Source organism: Alosa pseudoharengus, unplaced genomic scaffold (genome assembly GCF_046254945.1).
Source record: "Alosa pseudoharengus isolate Yale_2024_CS ecotype anadromous, Long Island Sound unplaced genomic scaffold, YU_APseudo_1.1 YU_APseudo_1.1_scf_5, whole genome shotgun sequence".
In the NCBI taxonomy this organism is placed as follows: Eukaryota; Metazoa; Chordata; class Actinopteri; order Clupeiformes; family Clupeidae; genus Alosa; species Alosa pseudoharengus.
The window spans coordinates 21,231,194-21,258,063 of record NW_027468837.1 but is presented as its reverse complement, the minus strand read 5'-3'; the positions used below and the strand labels follow the sequence as shown (position 1 = coordinate 21,258,063).

Sequence of the window (26,870 nt, the reverse complement as noted above, 5' to 3'; positions counted from 1 at the left end):
TAGAGAGTGGACAAAAGTAGAGAGTTCCCATATGCAAGCTTTTGCCATTACTCAGTATAAAATTGCTGGTGCTCACCTTAGCAACAGTGTTTCCTTTGTGTAAAGCTCTTTCAGCGTCATTAAATGTTTCTGTGTTATTTGTCAGTCTGGAGCCTAGTTTGTGCATCAAAGGCAGTTATCATGGCTACTAAGACTGTGCCTTACGTGGGCTATATATTGTAACACTTTTAGAACATTTGTAATTGCCTTACATATACCACCCTTGTGCTTTCCTTGCTTCATATCCCTGTGCTTATTTGAGTTTGCTAGTTAGGGTACATTAGGATGGATACAAGCCTTTGCTGATTTTTGTGCTGTCTGTACTGGTGGTAGCTGTGTTCTGCATTGGGGACATTTCTATTATCAGTTCCGGGGAGGAATTAGTTCAGTGTTTTGACACATAAAACCTCATTTCATCCCTAAGTCCTTTCTATTCTGGCTACTGACCTGTCATCTATTTATCCATTTAGGAACTTGTCTTAAAAAGTTCAATTCAAGTAAAATAGTTACAAGCCTTCCGCCACTATGTTAAGTTTGTTTTGTATGTTTGTATGGGGACTCACAACTGTGCTATAGCCCTCAGTACACATACAGGTATGACTGTGGACATGAACCCACATTTGAATGGGGGTGCTGTAAACCATTTCTCTACAACGTCTTTATAGTCTAATTAGTTGGGCTAATTGTTACAAATCTGTTACAAGCGGAAGTGAATGTCTTGCAGCCATCACTGCAAAACCAGAGGCCATCTCATGTTTTATTTTTTATTTTTTTCTTATGACAGTGGGTCACTCAAGCATACATAAACTCAGACCCATCACTTAACCAGGTTCATTTTTATCAACAATTGACCAGGGACCAAATAGTGGTACTGCAACGACACAGTTTGAATGCATTTCACTGATTTTTTTTTTTTTTACAACACAACACAGGGATGTTCAAACCAACATGCTCAACATCTGTAAACATTGACAAAATGTGTTTTGCTGCAATCGTTCACATTATTTCCAAACATTAGGGAAGGAGTCAGAGGTTTTGAATCAAACTCTGCTCAGTCAACATCATGTGACTGTGATTCATCTTTGCAGTGTTGCTCTTTCTCTTTGGGGTTAATGCACACATAAACCCTGAATCCACCAGTCTGCATTTGTGCTACCCAGCTTACCCACCACAATATCTTAAAGCATCAAGAGTTAATGCTTGAAGCTGAGTGTGGTCAACCAACAGACCACGAGATTGCCCAAAACTGAAAAGAGTTTTGAACCAAAAGCAAAACACTAGTGGGAGAGAGCCCACAGTTGAAAAGTAGTTTTCACAGAAGAATCAATCTGTCCATCTGACGAGATCCTCTCTTTGTGTCTGGTCGTGCAAACGCTGTGCTCACACATGCTCACACGAACACACACACACAAACACACACACACACACACACACTGATGTGACACTGCCGTACAGAAGCATACATTCCAAATCTTGGACCGGTCCAAGTTCTTCTTCTGGACCAACGTTTGGAGCTCCTGCGCCATATCCTCATTTAGTGAGCCATCTCTCCCAGAGAAGTCCATATGCCTTTTTTTATTTCCGTCTTTACCATGTGGACAGCCTAAGAATGAAGGGCTGCCCTCTGTGAGGTCAATCTGTGGTACGCGGTGGGGATGCTCCTCTAGAGCGCATGGTTGCTGTAACTTATGTATGTCTGTTTGGAACCAAAGGCTGCAAAGAGAGGAGGAGGAGGAGGAGGAAGAGGAAGACTGTTGGTCAGAAGGACATACAAACATAGCTGGACAATGTTACAAGTTAGAGGGCAATGATGACCACATGCCACAGCATAGCAGGGTGCAAATACATTGATGTTGCACATAGCAGAACATTAGCATTCTTATATTTGAAGAATTAATTTGCCATATTTTCATTCTTCAAATAGGACAGGACAATGAAAGGTTTACAGCCCATTTCCAACTATTAATTTTCACCATACTTCATATCAGTGCATCACAGTAAGTCAAAACTATGCCTTAGATTAAAAATGTTAAAAATGTTTTAATTTTCAGACAGCTCTTTTCGTCCTCTTTCTATTGACTGTTAGCTATAGGCTATTGTCATGGAAGCCACATCACTCTCAGTAGTCACCTGGATACGAAACAGGTCATCTCAGTATTCAATCCGTTTGTTTTCAACAGGGACAGACCCTCATTAAACTGTGATGGAATAGGCCAAATTAACATTCCCCACCACACAGAGAGTAAATAGACTTACATTCTCCGTTTAACATTACACTTTGCCTTATCATATGCTGTCCATTTTCTTGCCCATAATTAATGCTATTTGCAGTGGTTGAGGCTAATTAGCTGGCTGTTTACACATCAAACCCATTTTGTTAACCAGTGTAGGCAGAGGTAATATTTGTAAAGGGGTTAAATTGATGCATAAAGCCATTAACATGAAGTCCACTTAAAATGCAGACAAAAGCAAAGCATAATTGTGTATTTCAGTCACTTACCCACCAAATACCAGGATCACAATGAGGTGACCACTAATGATGAAGGGGCCATTTCATGCCAGTCTTTTTCATGCTAATGTACTTCTTCATTAGGCCCTTTAGTTCATGCATTTCAATACGAACAAGAACAAGCATGGGCTCATCAGTTTGTAAATGCATTTGCATGGAGTGAATTACCTTTGCATGCACTTGCATCATTCTTCACGACTCCGGGTTTTTGAACTTTTAACATCTCGCCAGCCACAGTGAAATGCCATAGGCCTTTTCTTGGGCTTCAGAGGGGCTTGTTGCTTTCAACCAGTTTAGCCCCAGAGAAGGCACTTGAGATCTTAAAATAAGACATGATGCATGTCTCCCCCTGGCTGCCAGGAGCAGATGCCTGGCAACCCCCACCATCTGCACATACTGCCCTTACTTACCAGCAACCACCCTCTACACACATACACATCGCCCGCTTGCCTGGTCACATCTGCAAGTCGCAGTAGATATATCTGAATGAGCCTCTGCTGCTGACAGGCAAAAGTATTTTGGGGGGAATCGCAAGCGAGGAATTTTATTTTCCCACTGCGCTTTGTGTCCCCAATGGCAATGACAAATGAACCTTATTTAAATATTCATGTGCAGAGAGCTGCCTTTGAACAATAGACGGTTCCGGGAGAATTGGTGCTGGCAATCCAATCTGTCTCTCCCTGCACCCCCCTCCCCCCCACCACCACACACACACACCCATTGTCACCATAGGCTCCATTAGAGCAAATCTCCCAGTTTTGTCACGACTGGAAACTGATAATGGGGAAAGCTATGGTTATAGGCTTGGTCAGATTTGGATGTTATGTCTTCCATCAATGACGATCACTCTGCATTCACTGAGCTGTTTCAGAGATGGAATGCACATCTGCATGAGCTAAGGCGACTGAATGACATACTTAAGTATCCTAGAACCCTTTTTTTTTGGGGGGGGAATCATGTTCTCAATTCTCATCACATCCAGGAGATAGCTCCATACTTTTTTAAATGTCATAGAGGCAATCCTGTTTTTCACCTCCCTCAAGAACAGAACTTCTCTAAAAATCTCTGCACCATTTTTGAATTTGACTCCTAAGTCTCTTACATGTGGAGTGTATCTCTTTTTCCCAGACACAAGTGCTTTCCCCCCCCGACATGTCGAAAAGAGAAGCAGGTTGGGTGTGCGTGTTTGCATAATCACCCAGGCAGCCCCTTGCTGACTCAGCCGCCTAACTTTGTTATTTACTGCAGGCATACACAGGAGCCTGGAGGTCCCCGATACCAGCAAGCATGCTAAATGCTAAACTGGTTTTAAATGAGTATGTGCTGGACACCGAGAGTTTAAGGGTGGTACTGAGAGGAAACTAATTTGCCTCTCCATTATTTACACGGTATGTGCTCAACTCTCTCCTATGCTCCCATGTTGTACACATATAAGGAAAGGGCTGATTAAATTCACAATGGGAGCTTATACCTTTTCCCTGCAAGTTTTATGCAAATTTGCTTACCGCCTCCCAGTGCGACTAAGTTTGATTGGCAGCCGCAATATGTTTTCCAAGGAAGAGATTTCATGTCTGATGGGAATGTTGTGGTATTATTTGCAGATTTGTCGTTTTCTCACTATACTACGAGGCCACGGAACAACAGCAGTCTCCAATGTGTTTACCCGAGTTCCCCCAGCGCTGGTAACAATTTTTTTGCGATAGCCCATCAAGGCAAAGTCCACAGCAAGAAAACAAAACAAAAAACAATCCAACCAACCATCAATAATCGAATCCAACTCCTTTGCCCTGGGTTGAGTTCAAAATGGACAAATCGTTGCAAAGTGTTTTATTGAACATAAACAGTAGTGCGCTGAATCCAAAACGTTTTGACTTTCCTTTTTTTACAGATGCAGTGTAGTGAGGCTGTTCAGTAAAGCATTGTTGACAGTCAAACTGTGATTAAGACTTAATTAGAAAAAATTGAGATAGTTCTACCGCACACTGTTTTGACGTTTTACTTGATTTTATTCAGAGCAAACAACGCGTTTCGCATACAGCGTCCTCAGGTTCGCTCAGGTATCAGATTGTGATTAAGACTTATTGATAACTACGCCTGAGCGCTGCCCAAATTAGCATGTTAATTTGCACATGAATTCACAAATTTAGGCAAGTTTGTTGAGCAGTTTAACTTCCAATCCAACCAGCTGCACACCACATAACCTCTACAGCTGACCAAGTCTTTTGCCAAAGTAAAGCTTCAGTGAATGTAAATTCCAAATGTGTATATATATATTCAGGTTTTGGGCATTGTTGTGGGCAATGTATGAACTATGGATGTACTGTGATGTATGTGGGCTTGGTTATGAGGACTTTGGACTGGATTGTATGGGAGACAAGATTGTGCTAATTGGTGTGGTCATGTGACCTGGTGAATCACCTATATCACCTGTCGGTGGCATGTGGAGATTAAGAGTGAACCTGATGAAGCATATAGGCGAAATGCGTTGTTCACTACTAAATAAAATCAGCAAAGAAATCCCACCAGTGTGCGGTGATCCATCACTCTCCTGTCTATCCATTAATGACTGCACCTCACCAGCACCTGGAAGGCTGTGCACGGGAATTTCATCCTCTAAAGCTTCAGTGTGTTTTTTTATCTGAAATTCAGTTTCAAAATGAAAGTATCTGCACACTTTACATGCCATTCAAGCTGACAATCATTGAGATGGCTTTGGAAAGGAGAGAATGTGGTCAGGCAGATTGCGTATCCCAAACACCACTATACCCATACCACCACCTCAACACCCCTGTCTGGTCAGTTAGATTGTGAACCCCTCCTTCAATACATAACACCCACGCCAAACTCCACAGGAAACACTGCCTTTGGTCCTCAAACAACTTAAAGTATTGAAGACGGTTTAATGCTTCTGCCTATTGTGCGAAATTGACTGCAATTTCCAGGGATGGAGGAAACAAGGCACCTAATTTCCAAAAGCCACTGGGCTGTAAAATAACAGTGCATGCTGGATAAATAATGATGGGGAACTGCGTAATAATGGTCCCATGACCATGCTTGGTCCCATGAGCATACTGTGCACATTGAATTAACTCTGCTAAGCAGTGCCCTCCTGATCCCTATGCCTAGCACCCAATGACCTGTACCAGGTGACCTTATTGGTGTCCCTCAGTTGTCCACAATATCCTTAGCATAGCTATTGGAATTTGCTCCAAAAAGTTTTGAAGCTTTCTGTTTTTATCCTACTTGGACATTTTAAACAGTTACTTAAACGATCCAAATTTGAACAGTGCACATGTTTCCAATGAATACTTTATGTGATTCTTATATTGTTTTTACATGTACTGTAAATCTGTTTTGTTTGTTGTTTCACTGGCTTGTATCGCTGTTTTTTTTGGTCTGTCTAGTCCTCATGTCTTTCTTCTATGTTATTCTGTCCTTATTAGTCTGTCTTGTCATCAGTGTTTCTGTGTAACTTGTGTATCTGTTGCCCCAGGGCTCCCTTGTAAAAGAGATTTGAATATCTCAATGGGACATCACCTGGTAAAATAAAGGATAAATAAAATAAAAATAAATGCTGATGGCTAAAGCATTAGCACCAATACACTCATTCCATGAGGTCGCATCACCTTTGCGACATGAACACGGGTAATTCACAATGATGGCCAAGTCATGCGAGGTGCTGAAGCCATTATGCATAGATTATTAATGCAGTAGGATGCCCATGCACCAGACACAAGGCGCTGAATGCACAGAGGCGATGTGGGGGGTGTCAGCTTTACCTTTCTCTGCCTGCGGCTCAGTTAAGAGGGGAGGGCTGCTACTCAGAGGGAATCACCTTGTGTCTCCAGGTTGTGGCAGAGCTCGGTCCGTGCCTCGCCATTGGGCCGCAGGCTGGCTTTGGGGTTGAACTTGTTGGACATGGTGGCGGCGGTCACCACTGCCTTGAGGCTGCGCGTGCGCTTGGGCACGTTCTGCTCCGGGTGGACGAGCACCACGTAGACCTTGGGCATGTAGAGCAGCCCCAGGGACACGGAGGCACTCAGGCTCACCGAGATGGTCAGCGTGGTGGTCTGGATGTACATCTGCAGGGGACCGGGGAAAAGAACAGAGAAAAGCAGCAGACAGGATGAGAATCAAAGAGGTGAAAGCACCATAAATAACACTTACCATTGTTCACTCCTGTGCCAATATCCGTTAGACACCACTCACACAATGTCAGTTTGAAAGGTCACATATAACTCTTAAGACACTAGCAATACTTTCAAGCTCCAGAGTGTGAATGAAATGTAGATGGGAAAATAATGTGTTTTTTGCACTCTGATTCAACAATATATAACGCAATCATGCAAACAATGTATTCCGTTCTATATTTTCCCCCATCTGTGATTATCTACAGAAAGTACAAATTACAATTTGATGTGGAAGCTCAGGTGAATGTGAGTGCACTGTGTACAGTATACCAAGTGCTATAGCAAGACAGAGGGAGGATTCCCATACCCTAGAGGACAAGGTAAAAAAAATAGATATCCAGTGACAGACACGGCAAGACAAGATACTGCTGCTGTGTCTTTCCAATTGTGCATTATGCTCTGCTGAGTTCATTTAGTTTCACACCAGAGGCTTTCAAAATCATGCTGCTGCATATGAAGAAGTTTACAATGTCAATAAAAATGACTTTCATTAGTCTGTCTAGAATGCCTGTTTGCGGGGGGGATGGAGGGAGGCAGAGAGAGAACAATGGCCATTAAACAAACAACAAATCAAAGTGTGATGTCTTGCCCTTCAGCTTGTTTGCTTTATGTGTTTATATGGAGCTGCAGTAACAACAGATTACAAGGGACTTTTCCAAGCCTGCTTGCAAATCAAACCACAAATAATTTCTGAGATCTGCATCTCATTATCTCTGTCTTCTAAAATTACACCTGAGCGCAACTTAGTTCCATGCAGAGTTCCCAGTGTTATAGCATCCGTGAATTAACAGACATCAGATTGACTTTTGCTCATGGCCAGTTGTTTTGTCATGGAGTTGTTTTGTGTTCAGCTTCAGTGAGTCTTTACACAAGACCAGTACACCATTGTGTGTTCCCTCTAACAAATATATAACAACATTAGCCATCTTCCTCCAACAAACCAATATCCCAAACCCCTGATCCAGCAATATTGAAAAGCAAAAAAAAAAACGTTCACCTGGCTCCTCTTTGCTGTTCGCACTCCATTTTTATTGATCCTTTGGCTAGCCGTGGTGCAGCAATCAATAACTGCAGAACTGAAGTGAGATGGACAGTGTGGGGGATCAACTATGAATCAATGCAAAAATGTCTAACTGTTCTTATTTCCGCCACTCCAGGAGTGACATTGAAAATCTCGGCTCTTGCCCTCACACATAAAAGGTCACTTCCTTCCCCACTTCTCCACAAGATGACATTCCTTATAGTCATTATAATCTTAGTGAAATTACTTATTATGACCGCCGCGCAGCAACAAATTGAGGGTTTCCGAGATTTTTGCTTTTTCCAGGTACTCACGGCTATGGATAGAAATGTAGTGGAGTAAAGAGTACAATATTTGCCTCTCAAATGTACTTGAGTAAAGTCATGAGTACTCCCCAAAAATGATACTCGAGTAAAGTACAGATCCCTCAAAACTGTACTCAAGTAAATGTACTCCGTTACTGTCTGGCTCTGTTTGTACCACTCTGCGGTACATCTAGTTATTATTAATAAACACATTGATTCAGCTAAAATCTCTTCAATCATTAATTCAGAGTAATTAATTCAGTTTAAACATATGAGTTAACTCTTCTGATGAAAATTCTAGTTCCTATGAATTTTTTATTAAAATATTATTTTCCTTTAAGCAATCTTAAATCAACCACCAAAGATCAGCGCACAGCCCCAATTGTTTTCAAAATGTTGGAATCGTGCCACATCAGTATTGACTGTAATGAGGGATGACTCAGCATCAGCAAAGTTTCCATTTAATGTAGCTGCAGAACCTCCCAGTAGGCCAGAGATGGACAGTAGGTGTGTGCTGCTAATCAGCCTCTTCTACATTTAGCCGAGGCTCCATCTCTGCGTTCGGGACAAATGATTTTCGGAGGTGCAATAGCAGCACTGCTTCTATTTCAGAGGCTCCCTGACCAGTGCTGTCAATTCAATATGGGCCTCATTCATAAGTCAGGATTAAATAACTCATAACTTCAAAACGCTTCATTTCAGACTAAAGTACTACTGGGAAATGTAGTGAGTGGGTGAAAGACCTGCGTCTCCTTTACATTCCTGATCAGCTGAGACCACCGCAGACACAAAGCTAATCTAAAAAGAATTAAAGCGTTCAAAATCAACAATTAAATGGTGAATGCTCTTTGCCCAGTCTAAGCAAATAATCCATTGAGCAGCATGGCCCCTTACAGGATTTAATGACTCCTCAATGGACACCTGATCCTCGGTTGATGAACCATTTCTTTTGACTCTTCCCGAAGGGTAGACGGTGAGGGGAGGAATTGATTTGCTCTGTACCCTCAAATTCACCCTTAATCTTCCTGCACCTGCATCTGCATGTGTGAATGCTGGTGAAGGATAGGTAGACTGGCTCACGCTCTACACGTACAGAAATCAGGGCCTCATTAGGGGGACTGCCAGGGGCGATGTATGTTCAGACACCAAATTTGCAAACTAATGAGAGAGCAAGAACTATGGAGGAGCAGGAGACTGAATCAAAAAGGCCAGAGAGGTTCTGTCTCGACGCAAAGAGCAATGCAAATGAGGCTTTACCTAGAGCGGTGTGCCGTTTACAACGGACACATTTGAAAGGTAATATTTTTTGTTTGTTTTTGAACAAATGCCAGGCCCTGACCAAGGACAACTATCTCTGATGGAGCAGCCAAGTCTATTCTCAGAGGCTCAGCAACAGCACTAGCTGTTAGACATACAACAGGAAAAATCCACAGAATACAAAAATCAGGCCATGCAAATGATGTCTGGGAAGATAAAAACAGCAAAGAAAAAGTGAGCCCATGGTGAATATAGAAATGGTAAGGCTCACAGTAAAGTGGGCCATGGAAGAAGTGTCAAGATAATGACCATAGCCACCAAATTTAAGGCTCCCGAGCTTCCCCTAGAGAGCCTACTAGAGCGCTTTCTGAGAAGACCAAGTCCCATTCATCAGTGCAGGGCACTTAACTTTTTAGAAAGGCATTCGGGCGACCCGTTTAGAGAGGTAGAGCAGGAGATGAAATTGTTAACCCTGCGGCACTCTACAACCAACATCTTCTCTTGCTGGAGTACACTAATGGAATTCAATTCATTCAACTCCTTCATTCAGATAACAGTGTGACCGAGAAGAGGAGAGTGCCCTGAAAGAGGTAACATTCCAGCACATCTAAATAACAACATAGTCAAGGCTCACAAGCTTTTTGTCATTTTCAGGGTTGCACTTCAAACCACTTGACTAGAGTGAATACAGTTGAAAACACTTGAGGCATGTGAGACCACTGTTAGGGGGATCACATTAGCCAGCGGCAAGCGGGAGGTTTCCTATTGTTCTCTATGTTTCGTCAGCGGAACGGTGGCAACGCCGGCGTAACGCTAGCGTTGAACAAGCTGAGCGTTGAACTTGGTTCAACTTTCAAAGCGCAGCACGAGTGTATTCAATTGACAAACTGTTTGTGTTGTTTAGGAACGAGATAAAACTTATTATGGTCTGAGCGTTGCGTTACGTTTGCCGCTGCAGCTTGCCGCTGGCTGATGTGATCCCTGCCTTAGGGGGTCCTGGCACTCCCTGCCCGCTGCTCCTACAAGCGTCTAGTGAAATGATCAACCCAAGCATATTTGTTAGTGAAGTTTCCTAGTGATGTAGTACTCGAGTCCGGTCTCGGACTCGAGACCGGTCTCGAGACCAATTTCTGCTTTCTCGGTCTCGTCTCGGACTCGTTCCTTCAAAGACTCGGTCTTGACTCGGTCTCGGACCACAGTGGGAGGAGAAGGACTCGTAATTTCAGACCGAGTCCTCGAGACCAACGCATTTTTTTATGTTCTTATAAAAAAACAGACAACACATAACAACAATAATAATAAAATGCAATGTTGACCGGCATTATTTGAAAATTACATCCCATGGTGCAATGCAAAGATACTGCCGTCAGAGCCGTTTATTTATCTCTATGGCTCTGCTGCCGGTGAGAGTCTGTAGGTCAGCATAGTCCATATTAAGACGTTAAGACTGCTCTTCTAAACAATTCCCAATCTAGCTTAGTCTGTAGGCCTAACGGTTGATTATTAAGTGGGGTGATATTAAATTAATTAATTAATAAGTGAATATGAAAACTGAAATTTTTTTATGGTCTTGGTCTCGACTCGGTCTCGACTCCTAAAGGACTCGGTCTCGACTCGGACTTGCTTCCTCAAAGACTCGGTCTTGACTCGGACTCGACTGTATTTGAAAACCAACAGACTTGGTCTTGACTCGGTCTCGACCTTTCAAAGACTCGGTCTTGACTTGGACTCGGCATAGGCGGTCTCGTCCCCATCACTACAGTTTCCCACAGACCCACATGGCAAACTAAAGAGAGAGAAAACAATAGCCCCTCTGCTCCTCAGAGGTAGCCTAACCCAGTGGTTTTCAAAGTGGGGGCCGGGGCCCCCTGGGGGGCCGCGAGAAGGTGCCAGGGGGGCCTCAGCAAGTTGGAGAGAAAAATAAAAGCAAGAAATAAATACATTTGAAACATTTAAAATATACAATGAGGGTTGTTATACAATGCCATTATAATAATGTGACGCATATCTGAACATATTTCCCATGATAATGACTGGGAATAATAGTAGAGTGATGGCTCTCATATAGCAGAAAGCCCCAAATAATTTTTTTACACACTTTATGCTCCATCGTGATGTGGTTGTGGCTAAAATAATTATTAGATTAGCTTAATGTATTTTTACATTTGCCGTAGTATTGTCGATGGGTTTAATTAATAAAACATCAAGGGGGTCCTTGGCCAGAACCTAGTGGTATTTGGGGGGCCTTGTCGTGGAAAAGTTTGGGAACCCCTGGCCTGACCAACTGCATTGATTGCAGGACAGGTGTGTTCCCCAAATAGCCACAGGTGACATCACTGAAGCTCTGCCTGTTAGTCAGTACTTTCCCCTACCATGTGACATAACCTATACTAACACCACTAACAACCCAACAAAGAATTGGTAAGATGACATAACACTAGAAAAAAAATGAAATAGCCAAAATATGATTATTAACTCAGTGCCATTAGTGACATGGACATCACTCGATGGCCATTGCGTCAACACACTGAAGTCTGAAAGGACTATTTGAAACTCAGCTCCTAAGGCCAGTGAACATCCTTTATAGCACTGACCATAAAAAGGATACCTTTCATAGCAAGCCTTGCTGCAGTGAGGAAGACCGTACCTACAGATAGCAACAGGTGGGAGACATGTTGTATTCCAAATATTCCCTCAGTGCAGTGCTAAGGACATCTCTTTCACTGTGAACCTTGATTGTGGGAAAAACAGCACCTAATCTCTCATAAGAGGTAATGTCAACACAATGGGGAGGTTTGAGGATCCTTGAGTATGAGTCACTGAGTTCTTAGCATGAGGAAATGTAGAGATCCTTAATTACTATTTAAGACTGTTTTCAGACCTGTTTTTTAGTCCACTTACATTTGATTTGTTTCCCCCCTTACTGTGATTCATTTGAACAGGTGCAGACCAAAACAACCACACTCTTGAGAGGAGGGGGTCTCGGTCCAATCCCAAGCAATCTCTAAAGTGGTTAGTTGGTGGTGAAAACGTGATCCAACCTCTATCCGACCCAATTACCAGATTTACTCCACAGGTTGGAACTAAATGGCCCCTCTATGCTTGGCATTGAGATGTAGCAGAACACACACACACACACACACACACACACACACACTATAGCAGTTAGCTCAAGAATAAGATGAGGTCACACTTGGTCTAGAATTGTCTCACAGAAATACACACTACCTAAAACAGCACAAACATGTACCTGCTCTCTGTACAGTTAGCCTACTCCCTTGCCCCCATCTCTAACACACCTGACCATTAAGCAGAGAGAATGTTCTCACATGGTTTCCAGTGATACGTTTTGGTTTGTTGGGATTTTTGTCTTTGTGAAAAGAAACAAAAAACAAGAAACCAAATCATCACATCAACTGATTAGGACCAGAGCAAATTAACTATATTGGAAACATTCTGTGTTAGGAGTTCTCCCAAGCAAGGTTGACTGTGAAGCTCAACTCACAAGTCTTTTTAAATGTAAATGCATGCACGCACACACACACACGCACACACACACACACGCACACACGCACACACACACACACACACACACACACACACACACACACACACATACATACACACACACACACACACACACACACACACTATAGACATGAGTTAGTGCCCCTGACCTCTTTTTACTGCTGCCACAAGACAATAATTAGATTGTCAACGTTACAATGGCGAGCAGAGAAAAACTCCTTTTCCACGTGAACCATTCAGAGGTGTAATGGCAGTGTGCTGGGGGAGTGCTTTTCAGAAGAGTACAATGCGGAGAGCCGCCACTTGCCCTAGGACTCCATTATCACCCAGCCCCTCCCCTGCCTTCCCTGTCAAGTGTGCACTGATTTAGAGCACCTCTCCAGGTGACCAGATGCGAGATTGATTCCACCACCAAGCGCTAGCTCTGTGATCAAACACAATGGATAGGCCAGATGTCCCCCGTTTAAAATGATACAACGAGCTTTCCGGGGGGGCATCAATTATATTTATCTTGATGCCGGATGACAAATAAATGACAGCGTGTCGCCCGCTGATGCACAGACTCACTGTAATCTGCTGATGAGCACATGGGCGGACAGCGGAGGTAAATCAAGAGTCCGACGGACGCTAGGCAAATAATTGCAGTAAGCGATGTGTCATCGCACATCTCTTGGGCTTTTGTTGTGCTTGTCAGAGGCACTGATCAGGAGGAGCTAGCCTTTCATATGCTAATCCCCCCTTTAAAATGAAAAAAAGTCATGGCATTATATTTGTGCGTAATTTTGTTTACAGTAGTGGAGCGGAGGTGGAGAATTGCACGTTCATCTGTTCATAATTTCTCACGAACACAATGGACATAATGGGGTTTTGGTTATTATTTTAGTGCTCTGTCAAATGCAACATCATCCAATCAAACACAAATGCCTTTGTTCTGGACATTTCCGTGCAGATAATCATCTTGTTCATAGTCCTTTTACTTTATCAAGTAGGCCTAAACAAACATTTGTCTTTGCTACAGTTTGCATAACCAAACAATTTAGGAGATTTTATGTTTTATACATTTTTTTCTCATATAGGAGTCTTGTCAACGTACTGTTCAAACTATTTCATTAGCTGGGAAATGGCTTAGCAGTCTAAACAAAGTCGTTTTCAGCAGGGTGCTATCATCTCGCTCCCACTGGACTCTGAGACTCTGTGGCAGTGGATTCGTTTACTGAAGGACACAAAGACAAGTCACCACAGACATACATACAAAGCATTTCAAAGGGATAGGGAAATAGAAGCTGTTTTTTTTTCAAATGGGATAGTCTGTTTGCTCACAATCTCATCAATCAACAAGGTAATGAGCCCCAGGCTTGGCAAGACATACATATTTTGCAGTATTTCACACCACACAGTGTATGTTTATGTCAAAACATTTCTCATAGCACATCTGGATGTATCAATGAATGAAACCATGAGCTGATTTTGGAATCAACATGCAATCACAGCACATCTGTTCTGTCAATACTATCAATCATTCACTGTCTGGCAGGAGAATACTGTTGAATGTGCAGTTTATGCACTAACACTGTTTCATTCACATGCTCCTTTTCATAAAACTTGGGTATAATATGAAACAGTCCGGTATAAGTAAATAGTATGTGTAAAGAAAAGGCAGAAAGATGGAAAATACACTACACAACTTTACACGTTGAAACAACATTCAGAACAAGGCAAAGAGTCGTTTTAATGTTAACAACCTTGTCAGCAATGTCAGCCTCTTTTTAAAAATAAGAGGCGCAAGTACCAGTAAGATGAATGCTGATGAAAAAATATGATATATTTACAGCAAATTTAGGCAGCTATATTATTTAATTGTGTCGGTCATCAATGGCTTTCTTTAGAAGATTTTCTTTAGAAACATTGTCCAATGATTCAGGAATTACTAGTGTCTCCTGTTATTGAATCACAAAAGGGGCCAATTAATATTTTACGTGATGTCTAAATGATATCACAGGCCAGGTTGTCACATTCGTGCAAAGTCTTCAGGCGACTAAATTTACAAGTTGAGCTTTCCCTAAATCTCACAACAGCAGCTTAGATTGTCACGTTATGTTTTCAGGGTCATATATTACAAAACGTCACTTTTCAGTACTTTTTGCATGTATTGGGGTATCTAGGATAGCTACTTGCAAAAAAAACCCATCGAAATGATACAATACAGTCATTTGTTTATGTTCCTATTGTGGAAACGTGATTCAGTGAGAGGAGAATGAGCTGTTCAGAACTTTTCCCTTCATGACATCAAGAAGGGAGGTTATTGAATAAAACTACCTCAACTTTATCTATCTTCACTCATGACTGCTTTTATCCTGCAAGCTCTGAACTTGGCAAAATGTCAAGGCAAAGCCATCGTGCAATATGAGGCACATAAACAGGGCACTCTGAACAAAGTAGAAATGGTGCGCTTCTTCCTTTGGAATTTTGAGTATGACAGACATTTTATTAAGATCTCAAGCAACTATTAGATTGTGGGAAAAGAGGTATGTGACCTTTAATGGTTCTGATTCAAAGAAATTCAGATTATTTTACAATCTATAATTTCATAATTGAATGTATCTTGAAATAAAAGATAAAACATCAAAATGTATTTTTTAACATTATTTGCATGATTAAAAAAAAACTGATCCGAATACTGTAAAATCTGATAGTAGTATACTGATATCATACTCATTCTATGAAAATACATGACTACAAGTCTTCTCCCCAATATTTGGTTTTGCAGCTGAAAGTTGTTCATTGCACACTCCCATCAGCTTTCAACTACACTAGCAAACCTCCCAACTCTGCTTTTCTTTGTGATAATGTCTCAACAAAAGGTACCACAGAGATAAAACACTTTTTAAATAAATGTAATTACTTTCAAATATGTTAAGCTAAGAAGTTTCACATTTTTAAATCACAGATGAAGAGCATCTAGATTAAAAGGACTACACTGTCAAAACTCACACCAACTCCTGACAGTTGATGAAAAACACCTTAACCATAAGTTCGTGCTGAAGCAGAAGCTAATTAAATAACTTCTAATAAAATGAAGGAGAAAGGCAAAACCTCTTATCTTAAGCCTCTGAAAGAGAATGTTCCAGGTTTTCAATTAAGCAAGTAATGCATGGTTTAGGCGAATGTGAGGAGAAATGGAATGAGGCCTGTTTAAGGGCATTCTCTAGTCTCTTTCCTGCTTTGTTATTCCAAGCCACACTGGCTAATGGATTACATCATCTACAAAAAGCTGATGCTCCCATCTCAACTCTACTTTAGAATTCCCTTTCATCTAAGAAGGACAGCTAAGGAAGAAAAGGCTTTGTTTTCCAGATCCCCGTGTCTATTACATTTGCCCTGACAATGCAGTATTGTAATAATGCATCGCTAATATTCTTGTGATCCTTGCTCACAAAAGAGCAAAAGTCTTATGCTCCTTTCTCACAGTGTTTTCTGTATATCTCAGATTGCGATGCTAGTCATCCCAGGAACATGTGGAGTGGTGCAATTGTTTAACATTGAAGACCCCCTCCTCACTGCAGATGTAGACAGGCACACTCAGAAATGATGTGTCATTTTTTATGAATTGACTAGCGCTGATGCAAAACACCAGACATACATCTCCACTGAAAAATAAAAGTAAGTGTGAAATGCCACACTATACAAAATAAAAAAATATGAACAATGTGAACACACTGTTTTATATTTTACTGTCATTGTTGGATTCTGTTTCACATCTGAAAATAATGTATCACTGATATTATAATATAATATTATATAAGCATTCTGATTGTTGTGTCAAAGGCACCCCTTGCTGGTCCATTTGCCAGTCCATTTAAAACCCACACCTGCTAGGACAACAACAGCAGCTCTATTTCTCTTAATCAACCTTTCCAAATGGTAGTTATCACCAGTGTGTGTATAGCTCTTTTAAGTGAACACCTTCTTCTGTAGCGGTCACATAAGGTCCTTTGATGCTATGGAGAATGATATATGTACTGCTAATGATAATGCCCCTGTGTCCTCTTTTGCCCTGTGTCTTTGTGCTGCATGTATCTGCATTTTGGGCTCCCTCTCTCTTCTTACGCTGCATATACCTGCAGCTCTGTGAGCAAAGCTACACCCTCCAAGTGCCGTATCAACAGTAGGACTTCTGTTGGCAAACATCTGCTATTCCACTTGTACAATTATGTGGCAGGTTTTCAAATTACTTTTTTTATATGCTAGGCTATAAGTTGATATTGGTACCCCATAGCAATACTATCCCTTGATATTTTCATCTATTCGAACAAACTACAGTTGTACAGACAACCCTGCTGGACTTTGCTGTTGATTTCAGGGGGAAAAGCCATATAGGTCATATCATTTCAAAAATCGCACTAAAACCTCTGCCCAACAGAACACCATAAAGGGCATATCTAGAAAAAAGAAAGAAAGAAACACTATGTGGCCCCTGGTTCCCAGATTCCCAGATAATTGCAACTAGATTTATCTCATCTAATATGTCACCCACCCCAGGAGGCGCCTCGGCAATCCCGACAATGCTATTATCCCGACTCTGCTATTATGTAAGGTGGATGTGCACCTCGTTATGTGGCTGGAACTCCCAGCTTTCCCCTTCCCCCATGTCTCAACCAGGCCCTTTCCATCCCCCAACCCCACTCACATTCCTCCCAGAGCTGTGTTGTAATCACATTGCTGGAATGGTGATGCCCAGTGTTTGCTATAGAGCAGGATGTTACAGTACATTCAAACCCTATACAGCCATATCAGCTTACCTTCCTCCACTGCAGGTTCCATATTGGAACCTGACTCCTTTGGCTGCAGACATCACTCTTTCCTCTCTACTCTGATCTATTTGTCCAGTTGGAGTATCTCATCTGGGAGAACAAATGGTCTTCTGGAAGTAACTTATAACTTCTGAACGTAATTTATAGTGACAACTCAGCTGTCGTTGATATTGTGTCCTATTTTTTATGTGAGGGTTAGAAAAATAATGTCAAAAAGAGCTAGGACTGAGGCTATGACCCTTTGGAATTTTTGTGATGTTGTTGATGATGACTGCTAGTTTTCTGCCTTGCGGATCTCGCATTCAGCAAGGGTGGGTCCATCGTCAAGAAATGTGCTGAAGAATTGTTGCAATGATAATAATGCTCTATGTCAGACAGATATTTGTTATATTTTCTTTACAAAAATAAAGAGGGTACATGGGATCTCCAAAACTCACATTTAATCCTATGCGGTATCAGTCCCCAGTTAAAACAACACAGAAACTAAACTACCGGTAGTTCCATCATTTATGAACTGCATATTACTGTATAATAATTACAGCTATGGTTTCATCTTATGTGTCTAGAACATATTCTTAAAATTAAAGTAATACATTTCCCCTTTATTATTGTTTGCACAACCTCTTTTTTGGCTATGCCAATGTTGTGAAATTATAATTACAACTAGAATTGCGGTTCCGAGGAACTGCAAGAGTGGGTTTGATCAGGGGCATGGAACTCGGCCTCATTTATGAGGAACGGTACCTCATTTATGAAAATCGGACATACACACAGACAGCCCAGCCCAGCCCATTAGACATTGCCAGATGGCTTAGAGCTCTACCAGGTGCAAGTAATGAGGTGCTGTGATGTCATAGAGGCCCAGCATTCCGCCATTCATTTCAATGGGGCCCAAAAACGGGAATACCACGAAAACGACAAGGACCAGCGACACGAAAGTAACACGCACACTACACCGGTTCGGGCCTGAATTTTTGGAGTTTGAACCACGTCGATAGCTCAAACGGTCTAGGAGCAGTAGTTGGTACAAAAAGTGGGTGAACAGGAATAATATATAAGAAAACTTAAGAAGAACAATAGTGGGCTTGCTCTGCAAGTCTTGCTGAATCAAACCCACTAATAAAGTAAACTTAAGAAGAACAATAGTGGGCTTGCTGGATCAAACCCACTAATAAGTCAACTTAAGAAGAACAATAGTGCTCCGCAAGCCCACAGCATGGCGATCAAACCCACTAATAAATAAATAAAGTAAACTTAAGAAGAACAATAGTGGCACATGCTGTGGGCTTGCTGGATCAAACCCACTAAAAATACCCATACCCAAAACACATACCCATTAGTCTTTTCTACCTTCACCACTGCACTTAGTGCAGGACAGAATTTTCTTGTGCTGAGCTTTGGTCAGATCGCGCTTGTCCATCACGCTTCGTGAATCAGTGTCATATGTGAAATGAGGCATGCATGAACATGTCTTGCCTTTATGAATGAGAATACCAATTATCTTGTGTTTGCCCTTTGACGGTACAGAACTTTTTTTGATTGCTATTGCAACTAATGTGTTTTGAGTTAAAAATAGAGATAGAAATGTGCCTTCTGCACTCCCCAACAGTTCAGTCACACTGCTCAATGATGCCACCTGTTTGCATGTCACACACTAAGATGGCATATGCAGTTCTCTGGTACCTGCCAATGACTGATGCAAAAGAGAGAGCATAAAGCCCTAACCTACCTCATTTACTAAACCAAATCATATAATCACATGTACAAATGTTAAAAGATGTGAGATGTGCAAAATCATTAGCATTAAACTACGTCATAGATTATCCCCCTTATTCTCAACCAATGTGTTTTGAGTTAAAAATAGAGACAGAAATGTGCCTTTTGCAGTCCCTAACAGTTCAAGTCATACTACTCAATGATGCCACCTGTTTCCAAGTCACACACTAAGATGGCATATGCAGTTCTCTGTTACCTGCCAATGACTGATGCAAGAGACAGCATAAAGCCCTAACCTACCTCATTTACAAATCCAATACTTGCTAATCATATAATCACATGTACAAATGTTAAAGGATGTGAGATGTGCAAGATAATTTGCATTAAACTACATCATAGATTACCCCCAATTCCAATTCATGCCAATTAAACTACATCATAGATTACCCCCAATTCCAATTCATGCCAATTCAATTACCTCACTCCAGCAGTCCTCTGTCAGTTACAGAACCATGCTTTCATTTGTAAGCAACAATTTCAAGGCCTTTTAAGTGATTAAACATCAACAGATTACTGTTTTGCTCTTATACATACACTAATCTATTTAGTAATGAATCAGAAGAGCAAGCAGCAATGAAATTGCTCGAAGAACACAACACTCTCAAACGCAAGCTCTGTGACTTTAGTTACCGTGCAAAAGCAACGCTTGGGGGCCACCGATGCCTTTGTGTACACAGCTCCCATTTTTTCTAAAGGTCACTGGTTCACTCCAGGGTGGTGTGTGAACAGAAGGGGAAGTGAGCAGTACAAGAGGAATCCAGGCGAGGTTTTCACACCAATTCCCAACAGATAAAGTGTGCCCGCTGCTTGCAGAGGCCTTGTGCGACTCCTTTTGTGGTGACATTCTGTGCTCAGATGGCTGCCTGCATAAAGTTCTAATAGGCTCACCACTTAGCTACCGTCTTGGCAAGCCTCTCGGCAGCTTTTTCTGATACTCAAGATCAGGTTCCTATCTAAATGGATGGGAAAAGACTCATAACTCAACGTAGAATTGTAAAATAGACATTACAAATACATAGCAGCAATGTGTGGGTGGATTTGCTTTCTGTCCATGTGCTTCATTTCACTGCAATGAAACAAAATGTCCATTATCCCATTTCCAACAATATGATAGGGCAGGTCTTTTAATTACAGATCTGGCATTTTCAAAGGCCCCCCATTCATTTTTCCCTGTCTCTTGGTACTTGCCACTTCTCAAGAGGTCACAGCACCAGGAGAGGGCATCTGTCCTGGAGGTAGAGAGAGACTCGCATTCCACATTCACAAAGTCGCGAGGTTTCTTGAACATTCCCCATGACCTCCTTTTCCCTGTTCTTTTAATGAGACTCAAAGGCTGCCAGAGCACACGGCTTTCTGCATCGATTCTTTACCAGGGGCAGAATAACTTTGCATAAGGTTCCCAGGTACAGGGCAAAATGTGATAAAAATAACAGTTTATACATCCCCGATACCCTCTATATCTATCTAAATGTTCATTCGGGAACACCTGGTGATACTCAAGAAAGTGCTGTATGCATGACCTTAAATGCACTCATATGCGCTCCCTCAGTGGGGGAAGTAAAGCAAAGAAAATCTATGCTTCTTCAAGACTGAGCTCTAATCTGCACTGAGAGTTTTACTCTGTCTGACTTTTTCCTCTGTGTTATTTACAGTGCCACTCAGTATCATGAATGGGAGCACTTCCAAGCAAAGCACTTGACACCAGAAGAGAAGAGAGCCATCAGAATTGGAAGTAGTCCAAATATGTTCCCTTAATGATGCCTGGCCTTTTCTTAATGATGCCTTATTAAACCGACTCTACATGCTTTTCTCTGTTCCACTTGCAATGCTCATTTGGAACACAAAACAATGTTAATAAGGGAGAACATTATTTCATCTTGTTCATTGGTCACAAGACACAGTTCTGGTGATCAAATGTGGACCTTCAAATGTAGACCTTGTATGATCCTTCATTAGATCACCATCATAAAACATATTGTACAGAACGACAGTGCTTTGGGCAGCTCACATGTCACTGACCTTTTCTGTGGACTGGGAGGTACCAAAGAAGATGGGGATGAAGGCCAGCCAGATGATGCAGGTGGTGTACATGGTGAAGCCGATGGGCTTGGCCTCGTTAAAGGTCTCGGGCACGCCGCGGGTCTTGATGGCGTAGACAGTGCAGGTGACCATCAGCAGCATGCTGTAGCCCAGCAGCAGGATGAGCGACAGGTCCGAGATGTCGCACTTGAGCACGCCGCGCGCCAGCTGCGGGTTGACGGTGCGCTGGTCCTCGTAGTCGATGAGCGCCTCCGAGGGGTCCATGGAGAACCAGATGCAGACACCCAGCAGCTGCACAGAGGTGAGGCTGAAGGTGATGACCAGCTGCGAGGCCGGGCTGATGAAGCGTGGTGCGCTGACCGACACCTTGCCCTGCTCGAAGATGCGGTAGATGCGGTTGGTCTTGGTGAGCATCGCCGCGTAGCTGATACTCATGCCCAAGCCCAGAAAGATGCGGCGGAGTGCGCAGATGCCCGCGTCGGGCGCGGCGATCATCAGGAAGGTGGTGGCGTAGCACAGGAAGATGCCCGTCAGCAACACGTAGCTCAGCTCACGCCCGGACGCCTTGACGATGGGCGTGTCGTTGTAGCGGACAAAGGTGACCACCACGAACAGCGTGGCCATGATGCCCACGATGGCCAGCAGCACGGGGATGACCGCCCACGGTGAGCTCCACTCCAGCTTGACGATGGGGATGGGCTGGCAGCCCGTGTGGTTGGCATTAGGCCGCAGGTCGAAGCGGCACATCTTGCAGGTGGTCCGGTCGTACTGGTACTGGTAGCCATCGCAGAGCTCGCAGTGCCAACAGCAGGGCATGCCCTTGACCACCTTCTTCCGTTCGCCTGGCTTGCACGGCTGGCTGCAGATGGAGGTGGGCACCTGCTGAGCTCCACCAGGCCACTGCATCTCCTCCATCTAATGAGGAAGAGAGGAGGAGGAGAAGTGGAGGAGGCCGCAGTGACAGGTAAAGTGCTCCTCCAGGCATAAGACATGCTGGCCATTCCCATCCCAGGCAGAAGGCTGACTAATTCATATTTAACACATTCAATCATTACCTTGTAGGCAATTAACTGTTCCATGAAGCCTTACTCATGGAGAATTGTAATTAGAATCACCACAAGGGTTTTACTGAGACCAATGTTTTCCATGGTGAACACAGAGGCGTGCAGCATTGATTAAAGCTGCTATTAAAGTCCCTCCAATTAACTGGAGCTAACAGTTTTGCCTCAGGCCTACATATCCGTCTATGGTGAGTTTACAGAATTTAGAGAAAGAAGTCAAAGTCATGCAGTTACCTTGTGCTTTTCAAAACTCTATGCTAATGCTCTCCCCCAAACTCACATTTGTGTTAGCTAGCAGTTTTGCTGCTCCCTGTAGTCACATTCTCAATACACAGAGGGATGTCACATATCACAAAAGATACAGAACAGAGCAATGTCTGGTTATGAGGAGTATGGGGACCAGAATGGAAATGGTATTAAAAAGAAAAGGTTGGATCGTTACACAGACTCACTGAGGGATGATCTAGTTATGTGGAAAAAATTGGTTCAAAATATGGTCTATATCCTGAAGAACTATATTATAACTATATGATATCATAACTATATCATGCTTGATGGATCTTCTCCAGGCTTACTTCGAGATTAAGCTGGTCAGTCCAGTTGCCAATCTTTTTGTATTCAGACGATCCGTTCCTCCATTGGTACTGGTAGATCTCATAGCGGCCTGGAGCATCTCCATTTTCATTGAAGAGCACAGGATTACCAGCAATACCTAAGACAATAAAAAATGAATGAACATTTACAGAATTTAGTCCACATGAGCAGGTAAATATGTACAATCATGTTCGATTTTCTTACATTAGAACAGGCTGAAAAAAAGGATAATATTTCATCCCAGTATAACTGACTATTACTGAAGTCTTCAGATATATATTAGATATTTCAGTTTCAGTAAGCAATGTACGTAATGAGTATTACCTGATAAGCACAAGTTCAGGCTTGCATTGTAGGTTCATTGCAAGTTTAACATTTATTCAGTCACCTTACAGCTATTAGACCATTTCAAAAAATCTGTACCACTCTATTGGTAAGACTTTTCTTCTCTCTCATGTATAAAATAAGTGAATCTGTATTCTCATGTGCAACATCTAATCAAAGCCTGAAAAAAGGCATCCTAAGTAGTGTCTTGCCCTCTTGTATTAGCTTGATGGGAAGCCCCCATTCTGCATGAAGCTTTCCTCACTCAAAACATGGATAAAAGCCAGTGTGATGAGTGCTTTTGGACTTTCTATTGATGAATATCCCCTCTTTGTGTTGCGCAAGAAGATGCAAGACGTTAATCCACATCTCGATGAGTCAGCCTGTGGATTAAGGCATTAAGAATCGACTTACATACGCTTTCACGACAAAGGAGCCCTGAGCACAAAGCACCCACAGATGTACAGAATAACTCTGGCTCGATGTGGGAGAAATATTTATACAAACACCAGCCCAGCTACTGAGGGGCAGACCAGTAATATTTTTTTTATTAATCTGTAGAATTAATAATCTTAGAGCTTCTTTTCACAGAAAAAGTATATTGAATGTTGCTATTTTTTTCCTCTTTAAAGTCAGTAACATGTGGTGCTAGCATTTAAATGGTACTATCCAGGTGCTTTCTTGGAGAAATTTGTTATGCTATGAAAAATTGGTGTAAGACATGAGACAAATAGCTTCCCATTTGGTTTTACCGCACGCATCACCCCTAACCACTTACCACGTCCTCATATTTCATTTTTATAGATAGCTGCAGGCCTCTGGAATCAAAAGAGCGAGGAGGGTTAGACCTCCATGGCTTTATGTTAGTGGAGACGTGGTGGAGGCATTCATGCTTCACATGGCATTTTTTTAGTACTAAACAAAAAATATTCAGGAATTACAAAAAGATGCCAGAAGATACATTCTCTTTCTGATACGGCTGCTGATTTCTCACACTGATGTGGCGGCCTGTTTTCTCTGCTCTCTTGCCTTTCAGGTGCTGCATACTTTAAGGTATGCATTTTGTCAGATGACTTTTCAGATATTTATATAACCTTTACAGCAGAGAAGGAATATAAGGAATGTAATGTAATGTATAAGGTGTTCTTACAAAGGGAAGCAGAGGCTACAGGATAGCTAGGCTAATTCATGATAGCCAGAATCTGCCGACTGCCTTGTATTTGCACAGCATGATGAACAGTGTAAAGCATGAGTGGAAAAAAGATATTTGATAAAATAGATAAATAAACAAATAAAAAAAACAGGTTTGCCATCACTGTCAAAGGAGGATTGTAGGCTATAGTTTGCTTGATTTTTAATAGTCTGTTTGATGAGTACTTGATGTGTGAAGTTGATAAGTGGTGTTAAAGCCAGAACAACAGCGTTATGACAGATGTTATATCCCCTCTGTATTTATCTTTGAACAGCATGTCCATATGAATAGTTTTAGACCCAAACCGCACAGTGCTGCTTTAATGCAGTAAATACCGGTCAATCAAATGATAATGCTCTGTCTGTGTGTGGGATTTATGCAACTGTGAGAGAAACAGAGCCTAGAATAGACACATTATAACACTGACTAAGGCAGAACCATTGTGTCCCTTCCTGCTACCAGAACACTGATTCAAGTGGCTAATTTATCATAGACATAAAAAATTTCTCCCTATAAATTACATTATATAAATTGCCATCCCCATTCACTTAGTTCTACAGGGAATGGATTACATTAGTCACTACCACCCCCCTCCCCCCCCCCTTTATATTTACTGTGGTCTCAACATTCATACAGTATGTTTGAGTTTAATCATTGGGATATCACTCCTGACCACAGACCAATACTGAAAGTAATATTGCTCTTAGTAAGATCTTGTAGTAACAGCTACAGCAGAGTTTGTGACGTTGGCGATCAGATCAGAGCCAGAGTAAATAGGGACTACTGGTTAAGCATGGAGAAGATGTACATCTCTTTCCATAAGGTCACATTTTCTGCTCAGATTTCAGTAAAATACACAGCTGAGGTGTCAAGGGGTAGAACCATTTGCAAGTGTAACCATGTTGTTATGAATGGGATACAGATGCAGTGTGTGTGTGTATGTGTGTGTGTGTGTGTTTGTGTGTGTGTGTGTGTTTGTGTGTGTATCGAACTTTGTAATGGTTTACTGGATAACTGGACAGGGTGCTACTTAATGGTCAAATTGGTGAAATTCACATCACATAGAATAACAGTTCTTGAATCAGTCCATTACTGTGGTAACTTAAAAAAGCAATTGCTGACTTCATTTGTTAAAGACATGTATGTGGATGTCAAATCCTGAATACCTCATTGGCCTGATTTAAGTTCGCAGTGGAAGACAGATGGAGCGGGTGCCATCGAGCGCACTCACAGCGAGACGCGTCGACAGCATTGATCTGCCTCATTTCCCCAACACAGCCACCCACTCCATCTCCCTTTGAGTGGACAGCAGTACACAACCGGGGCCGCCTGGTCAACAGCTCCCCTGGAGATGAGGAATTTGACCTGTCAGCCGGCAGCCTGTCTGAGTCCACACAGGGCCTTAGTGCGGCAGGGCCGTAATGAGCTCAGCTGCCTACTCGGCCCACGGAGCGACTGGCATCTGTGCCACTGCAGTGAGCGCTGAATGAGAGACAAATAACAGTCATGTCGAGTGTGCCAGCAACCAGAAGTACATGCTCCTGAGAGCCATTTCATCTACTGTTGCACCAGTATTTACTGTTAAAAAATATTAAAAGGATCTAAAGGTTGTTGACAGTGGACACATGTAGTAATTAGACATGTTAGGATATTGCCCACACTGCTGGATTTGACAGAAAACTATAACCAATGTAAAAAATGACTTGAGAAAATGAGTAGTATTTTTCTTTCAACAGGACCAGGATCAGGACCAGTGTTGGGAACGTTACTTTAAAAAAGTAATTATAGTTACTCACTACTTGTTCCAAAAAGTAACTGAGTTAGTAACTGAATTACTCTATGATAAGAGTAACTCGTTACCAGGGAAAGTAACTATTTGCGTTACTGTTACAAAAAAAAGTTGCTATATGTCAAAGAATTTGGATTTTTTGAGCAGTTTTGAGCAGCCAGTTGAAATGAGTAGAACAGACAGGTGTCATGCTCGCCTGAGGGCGCCAAGATGCCCTTTTTTAACTGCACGATAAAATTCGACCAAACTCCAAACAAAGAGAGAGAGAGGAAGTGAAATGAGGAAATGAAGAAGTGGGGACGTATCCCACTTGACATATACGCTAGTGGTGGCCAAGGAAGGAGTGGCCGCTCAGGTGAAGTCTGTGGAAGGATGGGACCTGGGCGTGATCTTTGATATGCCTGGAACGATGCCACACATAACTCTGAGAGTGG

The 26,870-nt window shown here is 42.2% G+C and overlaps 1 protein-coding gene across 1 annotated transcript in view; it reads right to left on the bottom strand.

Annotated features, from left to right (window-relative positions):
- Positions 1 to 1,702: 1,702 nt before the first annotated feature.
- Positions 1,703 to 26,870, bottom strand: part of LOC143104340 (metabotropic glutamate receptor 4-like) — a 147,837-nt gene continuing 122,669 nt past the window's right edge. The window contains exons 7-10 of the mRNA XM_076268363.1: positions 23,113 to 23,249; positions 21,456 to 22,391; positions 6,384 to 6,630; positions 1,703 to 1,752 (exon numbers count right to left, since the gene is read on the bottom strand). Coding sequence (XP_076124478.1) covers positions 1,703 to 1,752; positions 6,384 to 6,630; positions 21,456 to 22,391; positions 23,113 to 23,249 — 1,370 coding nt within the window. The remainder of the gene's footprint in view (positions 1,753 to 6,383; positions 6,631 to 21,455; positions 22,392 to 23,112; positions 23,250 to 26,870) is intronic.